Below are 14,142 nucleotides of genomic sequence, written 5' to 3'. Positions count from 1 at the left end.
GTATGTAATCTTAATAAACATCATTTGAAGTAATAATAATTTTAATTATTTGTTTTTACTAATTTGTTATTTAGATTTATTTTATTATTATACTATTGAGTTAACTTGTTAATTTTATAAATATTATTTGAATGGACAGTGGACAAATTTTCACAAATGGGTTCACTAATTCCTGAAGACTTTCTTCCTATTTACAGAAGATTTTAATATTCAAATTGTAAATGGTTTAACCATACCATATCTTTTTTATGAATTTATATTTAAAAAGGTGATAAAGTAACCCAAAAACATTTTAAAATAAATAAATTATTTGTGCCTATTTAAAATTATAACTAAGAATTTTGAATTTTTTTTTCCTTTCTCGTATTCATTCACTCACACCAAAGCTGTTTAAGTTATATAGTAAATGACCTGAAAGTACATTTGTCTTCTGGGGCCTGTAGCAAGAAAGAGAAAAGCCATTTGTAATTTTTGTCACAAAGCCAAATCATAACCAAAATGTTACAAGGGAGCTCTCAAAAGTACCTCATACCATCTCTCAAAAGATTATGCTTTTATAACCCTATTACAGTTGGTTCATTCTAGGAATGCTTAAGGAAACCTGCAAAGTATATGAAGCATGTATTCTGTTTCCATTTATTTACCTTTGGTCATAAGGAAATTTTAAAAATAAAACTTCCCCTACTTTGACTCTTAACTCTTTCATCTCCTCTTTGCTATTGCAGAAAAAGAACTAAAAATTAGATTGTCCCTGATGGGTGTTTTTATTTATGTTGAACGCAGTGCAAATACGGATAAATCATGATATATAGTTGGCTTTTACATAGGAATTGCAACATGATATCTTCATGGAATTGCTTGCCAATTCATTAGGTAAGTCTACTGTTTTCCAAGTTGACTATTGATTTGTATCACACAAAAACATTGAAAATAAGGCCTGGAGTATTCTTCACTCTTTTTGTATGAATCCCTGAAACTGCTTTTCAAATAACAAATTCAAATGTTTTCTCCCAAGGTATTAAGCTACTTCTAACTGACACAATTATTTCACAGAGATACTAACCAAGTCTTTTCTTGCAACTTCAAAATAATATTTATCTTCTGTGTGTAGTACAAAAATTATGACTTTTTCTTTCATATGAATAGTAATTATATAATAGAACTCCTGGGTTGGTAATTAAAACAATTAGAAAATTATATAAACTCTTCTATGTCTAGAGATTAATAGAAGCCAATTACCTTGGGCTGGATTATTAAATTATCACTATTAAGGGAAAATACTAGCAGGAGAGGAGACACCTCTTGATCTGGAGAAATGATGTAGTAACCAGATATTTTTATTTTTCCCCCTTTTGTGAGAGACAAAAGACTGACCTTCGGTATCCTGGGCACAGAAGCTCTTGGGTAGATTGACCAACTGCCCTAGATATTAAAGAGCCTTTGGGGAAAAAGAGACTAAGATTCCAGAATTGTTCTTCCCAAGATTTAAAATTTGGTCCTTTTCAAAATTTTTTGGACACATGATTTCATTTGATTTTCACACCAAAAAAAATTATTTCTCTATATGTCTCTAATTCCTAGATTAGATTATTGAAATGGAATTGCTTTGTTAACCATGATTTAAAATCTTTATAAAATACAAATACAATATTTTTTGAAACAACAGGTATATAACCTTTTAAATGTGTTAGTTTTCTTGTTATTTCTGAATTCTTCTAAGATCAGATAGACTCTGGGGTGTGTGTGTTTTTAGAGAGACAGACACAGAGATAGAGGAAGGGAGGAAGAAGGAGAGGAAAAGGGGGAGAAGGGGAGAGAGAGAGAGAGAGAAAGAAAGAGAGAGAGAGAGAGAGAGAGAGAGAGAGAGAGAGAGAGAGAGAGAGAGAGTTTATTTGACCATAGATATATGCTTTCTCTAAACAAAAATTTTAAAAGGAACTTTTAAAATTTAAAGTGATAAAATATGAAAGAAACTATCCAAATTGTTGATGCTCTGAAAATGGTTCACTAGAATTTTATTTGCTTCAACATTGCAGATTTTTCCTCATGGTTTCTTGTGTTCCTTTGTGGTTCCCAATAGGTCAACTCTTCAAGTGATCGTGGTCACGGACTTCAGTGGTAAACCACTTGTTTCAGTTTTAACTATCAAGCACCACGACATTTTTTCTCTCAAATCAAATCTTTAGTTTCCACCACAACTCCAGTAAAAATAAAGACTGAGCCCTCTACATGAGGAGAATAGATCATCTCTTTCAAGCCAGTGCCAGCTGGAATGAATTTTTCAAAGACTGAAGTTGATGCTATAACTTTGTGATAGTTAAGACCCTTGAAAACTCAGAGTGAGCTATGCAAGTAATTGGTTGATGTAGTTAAAGCGACATCTCATAGATCGATATTTTATTTCAGCTTCTAATCAACATAGTCAACTAAATAAACAGGTTTATTTCTTTTTTCTATGTGTTTTTGTCCTGCTGAATGCATGTAACCTATTGACTAACATTTGCTCTTAAATAACATTTCTTTTCTTTTCGGAAATATTCTTTCAGTTATTTATATAATCTTCTTTCTCCTTTCTCTCTGCATTTGTATTTTACGAAGAAGCTTTAGTGAGCAGTATCCATTCTGTTTTCTGAATTATAGACAAGTAATACCAGGGGCCACATATTACGATTGTCTTCTGAAGGTCTGTGGGGAAACACTTTCATATTGAACCTTACATTTCATAGGCAGTGAGTTTTCTTTTCAAGATATGACTTCTACTGTGGTCACCGAATGTACTGCCACAGTTTGTAACCAGTACTTCCAACAGGTCCCAGAGCCAATACACAAAACCATGCAATGCAAGATGCACATCGACTTTTTACAGGGTTTATCTTTTTAAACAATGCACCCTCCACTTCTCACTGTTTTACAATGTGGAGGGCTCTGCTGGACTCTTGGTATTTTTTGCCTAAATGCAGTTCTATTGAGAAGAGTCATCTTTTTTTTTTCTCCACTTGCAAGGAGTATTATGTACTTTGTATACTTTAAATATCATTTTGAAAAACTGTTCACATTCTCAGAGACCTATGAGCAACAAATAATTGTTTGAACAATAAATTGTTATGTTTTGCTTTTTTCCTAAACAAATGGAAACGCGTAGCACACATGGCTGCATTTTAACTATATAAGTGACCTATAAAGCACTGTGCCTGGAGTATTAGCATCCCCACCACACACTCATGAGGATAACATCTCATTCTTAGCATAATGATAGAGAAATAAAGCATTCCACTGAAACTAAGGTAAGGGTTCCTTTTTTGGCGTGTTTGTGCATTTAGAGACTTCCAAAATATTTTAAAGTTTGAGATCTGAGCTTTCCACTTCCTTTTCAATTTAATTAGGTGAATTCAAAGAAGGGATAAGTGGAAACATTTACACATTGTTTTCACACATTTCCTGTAGCATTCTGCAATGTTATAATTGTCTCTGATACATTTTCAAATTTCAGAGGAAACACCCGTTTCTACTTATTTTCAAGGTCAGCAATAAGGTTACGTTTTTAAATAATGTCTGGAGTGAAACTCAGAATAAGGGGGAAAATATGGCAGGTACCTCATCTCAATTAATTATTAATTGTTCAAAACCCTGGGTTTCAGATTCTCATCATTAAGCACATATGCGGAAAACTCTTAGTCAGAATTCTAGTCACAAGTGGCCATCAACCTAAATAGCAGGAAGGGGCTATGCCGAATTCATACTCCAGCAAAGTTGATAGTTTTTTTTTAATATCAATATTGACAGTGAAAATGAATATAAAAGTAGCTAGAGAAATATATCCAGTAATCTCTCATCTATGAGGATTTTTATTGCCAGGTTGTTGCTATTTTTCACAGATTGGCTGCAAAACTGTCACTTTGGTTTCCTAAATTTTAGCTGCTTCCTCTAAAATTCACTAGACAGTGAATTCAACTCTTTCTTTTCCACTGGAAATTCCTTAGTGGAAAAAATAAGTTTGTTTTTTTTTTAAATCTTAGAGTCCCCATTCCCGTTAGAGATAGGATTGTCCGCTCTGTCTTCCTCCAGAAGAATTCCATGATCTGTCTATTGCTCAGTGCCAGGATGCTTTTCAGGCCCAAATCCCCTCCCTTCTCTTTCCTGCAGGAGCACCGGGGACTCTGCCTACTTTCCTCTCCTCTCAGTAGCTCTGAATACACACATGCTGACTGCAGGCGAACTTGCAAGGGAGTAGCATTTATTTTCCTTAGTGATTCCTATACAGTGCATATTATGTTACTATGTTATTATTAGTAGTAGTGTTTTATAGGTCACCAACATGGTTAAATGAAGCCACGTGTATATTATGTTCCCACCTGTTTAGAAAAAAACAAAAAATAACATACTTGATTTATAGTTTAAAAACTTATTTAATGGCCATAGGCCTGTTAGGATTAAATGAATGCACACATCACAGTGCTTGGAATATAATAACTACTGTATAAGTGTTACCTATATTATTATGATGATTATTGATGTTATTCCTATTCTCAGAATAAGCAGTTAGACCCTTTACATTTTTAATGGTATTTTTGTGATGTGCAAGTGAGAAAAATGACAAATACAGGTAAATTGTAAAAGTTTGAGAATCTTACAAATGTTTTTAGTAGTTTTGAGTCCATTCTCCCTTAGGTATTTATTTCTAAAGTGTGGGTGGGGGTGGGGATGTACCAAAATACCCTTCTCCTTCTGAGCCCTCACAGGAAAACGGCACCCCTAGGACTACAATCAAAGCAAAACCATAGGTGCTTTCCTTAGCAAATGAGCCATTCCTTGTTCTAAGAATCGCTAGGGTGGGCGATTTTCATTCTCCTGGCCTTTATTCAACTTACTATATGCACTTCTTATTCTATTGTCACAATAGTCCTAGGAGTTAGTTAATGTGCCTGTCTTCACATGAAGACACAGTCTCAGAGAAGTTGTACAGTTATATAAAGTTGTTCAACTAGCTAAAGACAGGGAGGTCTTTCAAACCCTGGTCTCCCTGATTCGAAAGCGCCAGAGTTTCCCATTATAGCATATGGCCTTTGACCATCTCATCCTTGATCGATGCTAAATATATATTTCTTTGTCTTAGGGAAAATTCTTAAAATGTTGCTGAAATATTTTGACTAACGTGTGTCACTAAATAAAATAATAGCAGTTAATATTTATTGATGTTCTAAACACAACAACCTATGAGGGAGGTACCAGCATTCTCATTTTACAGATGAGGAAACCGAGACAGAAAACTACGTAACTTGTCCAAGGTCACATGGCTGGGGTATGAGTCATGGTCCGGAGCCTGGAGTCTTCACCCCTACACAGTACTGCTTGTGTTGGATAATTTCATTGTGTCTCTCCCGATCTGTTTTCGACCTTTTTCCAGAGGGTTTGTGTGCTGGGATGCTGACCTTTATGGAACGGCTCCACAGGGCAACTTGGTCTCCCATCTTCCAGTTAGACTGGGGGAAATGGTAGTCACCAAGAAACGAAAAGGGATGAAGAATCATCCAACTACCAATAGATCTCTGTGTTAGCTTCTTTAACACAACAAATATAGCATCTGTGAGTAACTTTGAGATTTCAAACTTGGACTTTTCTTATACCAAAGGAAGCATTAATTACATCCATGGACAATCATCCAGTTTACAAAGAATGGAGGGATAAGACTGTTTAGTTCGAGTTTCATCTTCAAAGGTGAATTAAGTACATCTTTGAGATGTGTCTTAACTTGTGCTTCTAAAATGTAATACTATACAGTGATTTATAGACTTCTTATGCTTGGCCAATTAATTTCTTCACTGGTTTCCCTTTTATGTTAAATAAAGATGAAAGATACCTAGATCTTCTACTTAATCATCATTATTAAAAAAAAAAAAAAAAAAAAAACAGGAAGAAAAATCTTCAAACTGGCTCAAGAAAGAGTTGATACAAAATATACCCCAGTAGGTTAGGAAATTGATGAACTAGATTAAGAGGGTAAAGCATAATACTCTACAGTTTCCTTTAAAAACAGCAGATAAAAAAATGCTCTTGAGTAAAATGAAAGGACTCAGTATGTGTGTGGCTTCCGTTCAGTTCTTGTGTCTCCGAAATGCACAAATGTCACTGTAGCATGTAGTGTCCCTAGAATTTACAATGTTTATATAACAGGAGAGTTTGGAACAAGAGAAAAGAAAAATGGCTAAATTATGTACTAAAATTTTTGCAAATCAAATTTTAACGCTGTCACTCTGCTTTTTGTTAGCAAAATCTTCCACCGTGGTAGCTTTCTATAGGGAACATATTGGCTTACACAGTTCCAGTAGCCCCTTCACAATATCTTTTGCTTACACACAAGAAAAAAGAAACTCCAGCCTCTTCCTGGACTCTCCCACTCAAATTCATTTCCTAGCAACAACTAGCCATCTGGTTTCTAACAAACACACTGGCCCAATTTCCTCACTTTGAAAGCAAAATAACAATATTACAAGGATTATAATAATATTTATTTGGCCCTTATCCTGCACCAGACTTTGTGTGGGACACTTTACATACATTATCTCATTTAATCTTACAAGAATTTTCTGAAATGGATAATTCTATTATCCCCCTTTGACAAACAAGGAAAACTGGGCTTTGCAGACACTATGTCACAAAGAAATACAGAATTTTTATCAGCTAGGATGCATTTATCTGTTTTTGTTCGTTTGTTTGTTTGCTTGTTTTGTAAAGGAAGCTAGTTTATTAGAGGCAGGAGAAGAGGTTGCAGCTCCCGAGCGGGAGGGGGTCCTGAATGGGGGTGCCCAGTGACTGAGGCAAAAGCTTACTTTTATACCTTGCCTGTTTGGGGAAGGGGGGCTGGAGCCTTCTACCTTCTAATTGAATTCATCTATTAGGTTTGTCATGTTTGCCCATCCTGAAGGGATTAACTAAATAACCAGTTTCTATCTATCAGATCTGCTTCTTTGTCCAGCCAAACGGGATTTGAGATTCTCTATTAACCTCAAGGTGTATTCTCACATCTCTGTCCTGGAGTGAAGGAGATATTCCAGGGCCTGGAGTTTCAGGATATGGCTGCTTTTTTGTTTATTCCACCAGGGACCCCCCTGTCTACCTAGCAACGTGCTAACTAACCTGTCTCAATTTCCATATGTAATACATTTTTTAAAGTATTGAGATACTACTCACACTCTTTTTTTCTTACCAACTCTACAAAATCCAGTACATATTTTACACATATTTTACATGCCCATTTGAAGTTCATATTCATTTCCACTGCCAACTCCATGCAACCCCTAATCGGCTTTTTCTCTCTGTAGCTTCACCTTGTCTAGAAATGGCTATAAATGGAATCATTCAATATGTCTAGCTTCTTTCACTTACCATAACATTTTTGAGGTTCATCTATATTATAGTACGTATCAATAGTTTGTGTTTTATTACTGCGTAACATTCCACTGTATGGATATATATCACAATTTATCCATTTACTAGTTGATGGACATTTGGATTGATTCTAGTTTTTTACTATTATAACTAACGCTGCTGTGAAAATTTACATACAAGTCTGTGTGGACACGTTTTCATTTCTTTTGGGAAATTATCTAGGAATGAAAATGCTAAGTCATGCAGTAAATACATATTTTTCAAGAGACTGCCACACTGTTTCTGAAGAGACTGTACCATGCGATGCATTTACCTTTGGTAACTGAATACTCAACTCTAAGTATCTTAAGCCAAAAGATCATTTCTTTAACTCGAGGCTGAGTAAGAGGGTGGATTTGAACGTTGACTTAATCCAAAGGTCTTGGATTTTCTTAGCTCTTTATTCCCCCTTGTAGTTGTTTCATCTCAGACTTGTATGAAGATGCCTGCATCAGACCTGGAGTTCACATGCACGTAGGACAATAGCTAGAACAAGAGGACTTGTCCAAGGCATCCTTAGCTAAATTCCCCTTGAGTCTAAATGGCCCAAAGTGGAGGCCATGACCTTGCCCATACCAACTGGCGAGGGGTTGGAATTGCTATGCTTGAGAGATAAATTAAGGCCCATCCCCATTGGCACCAAACTCCAGTTTATAAAAATGGACAATTTTAGCAATGCTGCTCTCTAGTCCTATTCTGCATAAGCTAAATTGAAAGATCAGAATGTCAGTTAATGATGTGGGAGAGAAACACTATTAACAAACCACCGGGTGAAATTTCTGTGATACATCTACGCAAAATTCTCTGCAATACACACCACATTTTTGTAAATTGTAATTCTTGTAAATTATTTGGTAATTATCAGAATTGTTAAAAATATTAGGACTACAAAAAATTATGCATCATGCTGTTTATTTAATAAAGTGTGTGCTTCTGTGGGGCTTATTTTGTCTGTTTAAGGCAACAATATCTTCAATTCGGTGTAAGTCAATTTCCCTGGGTATATGGATACAAATGGAGTTACAGTCACAGGACACACCATGTTATTTTTTAGCTCTGTGGCCCAACGTTGAATAAAGTATAAGGTTCTCCCTAAGTTTCACCTCATTTGTACTGGGAATCTGCAAGTTGTGCCTGTCTGCTCACAAACAGATACAAACAACTGTCCTTTCAACAGCCCTGAGTGCCAGCCATGTCTCTTTTCACCACTTCTCTTCTCTAGTACTTTCTGCTGGGAACCACCGTGTCCACCGGGCATGACATCCTCTGCTGACGCCAATGCCCCATCTGTCTGTACCGAACTCCACTGTCTCTTCCAACTAAAAGGCTCACAACACCATAAGTGGATAGTGTCCTCACTGATGCAGGAGAGAATGACGCTCTTCCTCACTCGTGTCCTACTTTGTACCGATAATATTGATTGTACCCCAGGGTCTTACACAATTCCAGATTTAAAACAATTTCAACAGTGGCCTCTCCCTCACTAGGGTCAAGCACAGTCTGTGGGATGGGACAGGAAACCCAGTTCCTGAGAGTCCTGCACTCTTCTCCAACTTTTTCTTCCCAGGCTCCCAAATGCTCATGCAAACGTTTATACAAATAACTGCTAACGGCTTCCCTCTCTAATTGTCAGGGATTTCTGAATCGTTACAAAGGACACAATATGGACTCAAGCCACAACCCCTTCTAAGGCTGTTTTTTCCAAGAAAAAAAAAATTTTAGACTAAAGTCACCTTCCAGGCTTGTATATCGTCTGTTGATTAAAAAAAAATACTTTTGCTGGATTGTTTATTCTAGAACTTGCAATGTCCTACTGGTTCCATCACAATGTAATAGGAAGTCTTTAGTTATAAGAGGACTACTGAACCATTTTATTCAAGACAGAAAGGAGTCTACCATGATATTAATAGAACGTGGATAGAGGGGCCACGTCAATCAAACGTGAATTATACCCACATCCAACCTTATCTTTGTACTGGCATGTTCCTAGAAACTTAAGTGGGAGTCAAGTAAATATATAAATAAACACAGTTTCACTAAACAAGTGAGGCCAAGGCAAGGTAACAAAAAAGAGAAAAAAAGAATCTTGACAATTAGACATATCTCTAACACTTTTAGAAATCACTAAGATTTTCATTGTATACAAGTTATAGATTTTGTTATCATGAAAGTTTTTAGATAACTAAGTAGTTAGTTATAGGCTTTTACTTTTAATCTGTGACATCAAACTTCTTTAGAATTTTGCGCAGTAACTTACACACATTCTGTCACTAAACAGTCAAGCCTCCTTTTATCCACGCCAAAAGCTGTGCATCAGAAACACAAATTCACCGTATTAAACAACAAGAACAAACTATAAAATTTTTCAAGTCTCACTAAACAAATTTTAAATACCCTTATGCTTAAATTTAAATAATTTGTCAGTATAGTATAATACGATCTAGAAATTAATACATGATACATCTATGCTTCTCCACATTGGTCTAATGACTCTACTGACCTGTGGCCTAGGGGAAAAAAACAACAACAACAACAACAAAAAACTTTTGTTCAAAATTTTTTTTAAATCAAATCTGTCACAATTAGATTGGCCAAACTGATTTTTGGTAGCGAGTAATAAAGTAGATCCACTTTATTAAACTGACCTCATTAACTTGCTTTTTGTCCAGGTGGAACACTTGACCAGAACTTGTAGAGGCAATTTCTTCATAGACTTTATAGCCAATATGGCTCCTGTCATCACAATCTCCAGTGAGCACAAATACCACCTACGATTTTTTAAAAAAGAAGACAGTTTAAAAGGTTTTCAGAAATCAATATACATATACTGAGCACCTATTATGTGTTAACATACTACTAGGCAAGTAGAAGACATATAGTATATATATATATATATTCTTCCCTATATCCATGGACTTTGAGAAAGCTGTGGAAGTCTCTCTTACTAAACAGGCAGAGCTCATTATGTCACCTTTGAATCAAAGCTTGGGCACACGGCTTGCTTTGGTCAGCAGCATACAACAAACAGGGACATTCTACCAGTTCTGAGCCTCCACTCGAGGAGTTGCATGTTTCCACTGGATCTCTAGTGTTTCTACCTTGTCCGTGTGAAGAGCATGCCTTGAGTAGCCCACTGGTCTCAGAGAAGAGGAAAGTCACCCCAGAATAGGCCTGCATAAGCCAGACTCAAACTATCCTCAGACATTCTAGCTCAAACGAGCTCTGCAAACATGTGAGAAATAAATGATGTCGTTTTAAGTTATTGAGAGTTAGAAAGCTTATTATGCAGCAATAGCTAATTGATACAAGGAGTAACTCTGACTCTGACAAAATTCCACATAGGAGGTGGTATTTTAAACACAGGTCTTTTTTGTGAGGTCTACATTTTTGTCAGTTAAAAGAATACAATGGCAACAAGCACCTTAATTAAGCCCCAATCATTCCTTCTCTGTATTACAAAACAAGGCACTCATATGCTATGCACAAATATCACACAGCCATTTAATGTGTTTAAATTAAATGATGCAAAAATATTGGAGTACGCATCTATGGCTCAATAGTTGTAATTATTGACATTTGCCACGCATAGTATCGTCACAGAGCTGAGGCAACCTCTCACGTGCAGTACTACTCGCAGCCGTGGAACATCTAGGGCTGATTCCTACTCACTTGTGACTGTTTCTGTTGTATCAGCTGCAGCACCTCATGCGTGAGCCGATAGTCCTTGGACCGTGCGTCGGTGAAAACATAGATGAAAGAACCAGGAAGAGAAATTTCCAAGGCAATTTTTATAGCTCCAATACTCATTTCTGGACAATCTCCACCACCCTGTTGAGGAAAAAAAAGCGAGGGGAAAAAATGCAATTATTTCATCAGCAGGGAAAAAAGGGACACTTTAGCTATGAAAGTTCACTTTGGGTGCTCTAGAACTGAGCGAATTCTCTTCACTTTCACTTTCTGTCGGTTTGCCACTGGATTAACCACTTTGGTACGAGGAGATGGAAAAGATATGAAGTGATGTAGAGATGGAAAAACCTGCACTTCTGAATAAATTATAAATTCACCCAAAATACACAAAGTAAAAATTATTACATATATAAATTTAGTTAATTAAATGTTGATTCATTTTACCATTCTCTTACATGACTATTTCATACATCTCCTCTTTTCTTATCTCTTTTTACTCTTATTTGATGACCTTGCTTCTACTGTAAATGGAAGCAACCAGAAGAGAACTTTCATGATACCTATTAACCTACCTGCAGTAGCTCCCAGACTGAAGGAATCATTTGTGCTCATAGCTAATGCTAACTAGTCACCTGAGCCTACCGTAGTCAAGGACATGGCTCTTGTGGCTGTCCTTTCTCTCTAGTCCACCAGATATTTCCTCTTTACTGGATCATTCCTCCCAACAAGCAGACATACGATATATCCCCATAACCCAAGTTTTTGCTCAGATGTTACCTATCAGAGCAGCCTTCCATGACAACCTTATATAAAATGCACCTTGTGTCACTCTTTGCACTCTGCTTCATTTTTCCTACGAACACATGATCTCTGAGTTTTATTTTCTACTTGAACAGGCTCAATATACAAGGTGTGATCAAACAATATGGTGAATGTTTAAATTTTAAAAATGTATTGGAGTTAAAGACACATAGCCAGTAATGCCCCTCAAATTACTCCCCCTTGCTTGGAATACACTTATCCCATTGTTCTTGCCACTTGCTGAAGCAGTTCTGGAAGTCCTCTTTTGTGAGTGTCGTTAGCTGCGCTGTCATGGTTGACTCGATGTCCTGAATCATTTTGACTTTGGGAAGAGCCAGAACTCGCACAGTGCCAGATCCAATGAATAAGGTGGATGAGGACACACCATAATGTTTTTATTTGACAGAAATTGCCATACCAGAAGCGATGTGTGACACACAGTGCTGTCATGATGGAGGATGAAGTAAAGACAGTCACAAAAGAGGACTTCCAGAACTGCTTCAGAAAGGATCAAGAACGATGGGATAAGTGTGTTTGAAGCGAGGGGAAATATTTTGAGGGGGATTAATGGCAATGTGTCTTTTATTGTAATACTTTTTTTTTTTATTTAAACATTCATCATAGTTTTTGATCACACCTCATATTTTCCTAAACAAAAATAATCCTCACTCTAAGAGGAATTTTTATTATATTTATTACCTTCGAAAATAGATGGTACAAAGAGTGAAGGGATTAGGAAGTACAAATTGGTAGCTACAAAATAGTCATGGGGATGGGAAATACAGTATGGGAAATATAGTCGATAATATTGTAAAAACTATGTATAGTGTCACATGGGTACTAGACTTATTGGGGGGATCGCTTCATAAATTATATAAATGTCTAAGCACTGTACTATACACCTGAAACTAATATAAAATAATATTGAATGTCAGCTATAATTAAAAAGTATATAGTCACAGAATGTGTAGAGAATATAGTCAATGGTATTGTAATAGCTATGTACAGTGTCAGATGAGTAGCAGACTTGTTGGGGTTATCACTTTGTGAGGTGTGTAAATGTCCTATCACTACGTAGTTTTGTACATATGAAACTAATAATAAAAAAGATGGATTTATAGATGAAATTGTAAGCATGTAGTATTTACAGTTTTATGTATTATATTTGAAATTTAGGATTATACCTTGCTTATGGTTCCATGTCATCAATGTTCTTCAAAATCACAGGTTTTAGTGATAATATTTAGTTCATAATAGTCTATAATGCCTACATCCCATAATTTAGTCAACTGTTTCTCTACTGTTGAACATTAATGCTTTTACAACTTCTCCATTGTAAATATATAAATACAAATATTATATATATATCATATCTGATAATTTCCTTAGCATAAATGTCAATAACTGCAGGGCCAAAGGAATGGACTTTCAACCAATCTGTTTTGAGCAATTAATAACTGTCCTTGCTAGGATAAGCATACAAAAATGCATAAGCTAAAGTATCTTGTTCTCAAGGAGCTCATAGTCTAGAAAAGACAATCAAATAAAAAGCAAGGCAGCTTGAGATCACAGAGGCCCTTGTGAGTCCACAGTCTACCAGAATCCAATATGTAAGATCTCTTTCTCAAAAGGAAAACAATTATTCCATGAAAGGGATAAGGTTTTATCTTTAAAATCTTGGGATTCTGCTTGATTCTCTTATTGGGGATTTTTCCCCAGACTCTAAACAGCCTCCGATTCTGATACAGATGTCTTGAGCATCATAGATCTAATCAGAGTCAAAAGAACGAAGTATTAGGATTGTTTATACTGTGGCCTGGACAAACTGAAGAATATTTTCTTGCACTGGATCCCACTCAAAACTTCTAGCCATTGAGTACCATTTCTTAAGTGAGTTGGAAGAGAGCAACTGTTATTAAATGCTTCTAAAATTGGGACACCCATTAAATATTATGTCACTTTCTTAATAGTAGGGAGCTGGACGCTGCAGTAACTTCATCTTCACTTTTGAGATGATATCAGCTATAGAATCCCAGAAATTTTACTGAGTTAGCAGTCCCTTCTATTTTTGCAGGGCTTATCGCTCATCCTCTATTACTCATGTGCATTTTCATGGCGTTTAGTGTAACAGATAATACTGCTCTCAAAAATCTGTACCCTTGTATCCTCAGACTGTACTTATTTCCCACATTCCAATCTTCTACTTTTAACTGCTTGTTAAACATCTAC

At 36.0% G+C, this 14,142-nt stretch overlaps 1 protein-coding gene across 6 annotated transcripts in view; it reads right to left on the bottom strand.

Moving 5' to 3' along the window:
• Positions 1–14,142, bottom strand: part of HMCN1 (hemicentin 1) — a 489,269-nt gene that overhangs the window by 274,663 nt on the left and 200,464 nt on the right. For all 6 annotated transcript variants that reach the window (XM_074322402.2, XM_088801634.1, XM_088801635.1 and 3 more), the window contains 2 exons: positions 11,095–11,253; positions 10,071–10,193 (listed from right to left, as the gene is read on the bottom strand). In XM_074322402.2, coding sequence (XP_074178503.2) covers positions 10,071–10,193; positions 11,095–11,253 — 282 coding nt within the window. The remainder of the gene's footprint in view (positions 1–10,070; positions 10,194–11,094; positions 11,254–14,142) is intronic.

Source organism: Rhinolophus sinicus, chromosome 11, assembly GCF_057876585.1.
Source record: "Rhinolophus sinicus isolate RSI-liver-muscle chromosome 11, RSI-T2T, whole genome shotgun sequence".
Classification (NCBI taxonomy): Eukaryota; Metazoa; Chordata; class Mammalia; order Chiroptera; family Rhinolophidae; genus Rhinolophus; species Rhinolophus sinicus.
This window is presented reverse-complemented; position numbering and strand designations above follow the sequence as displayed.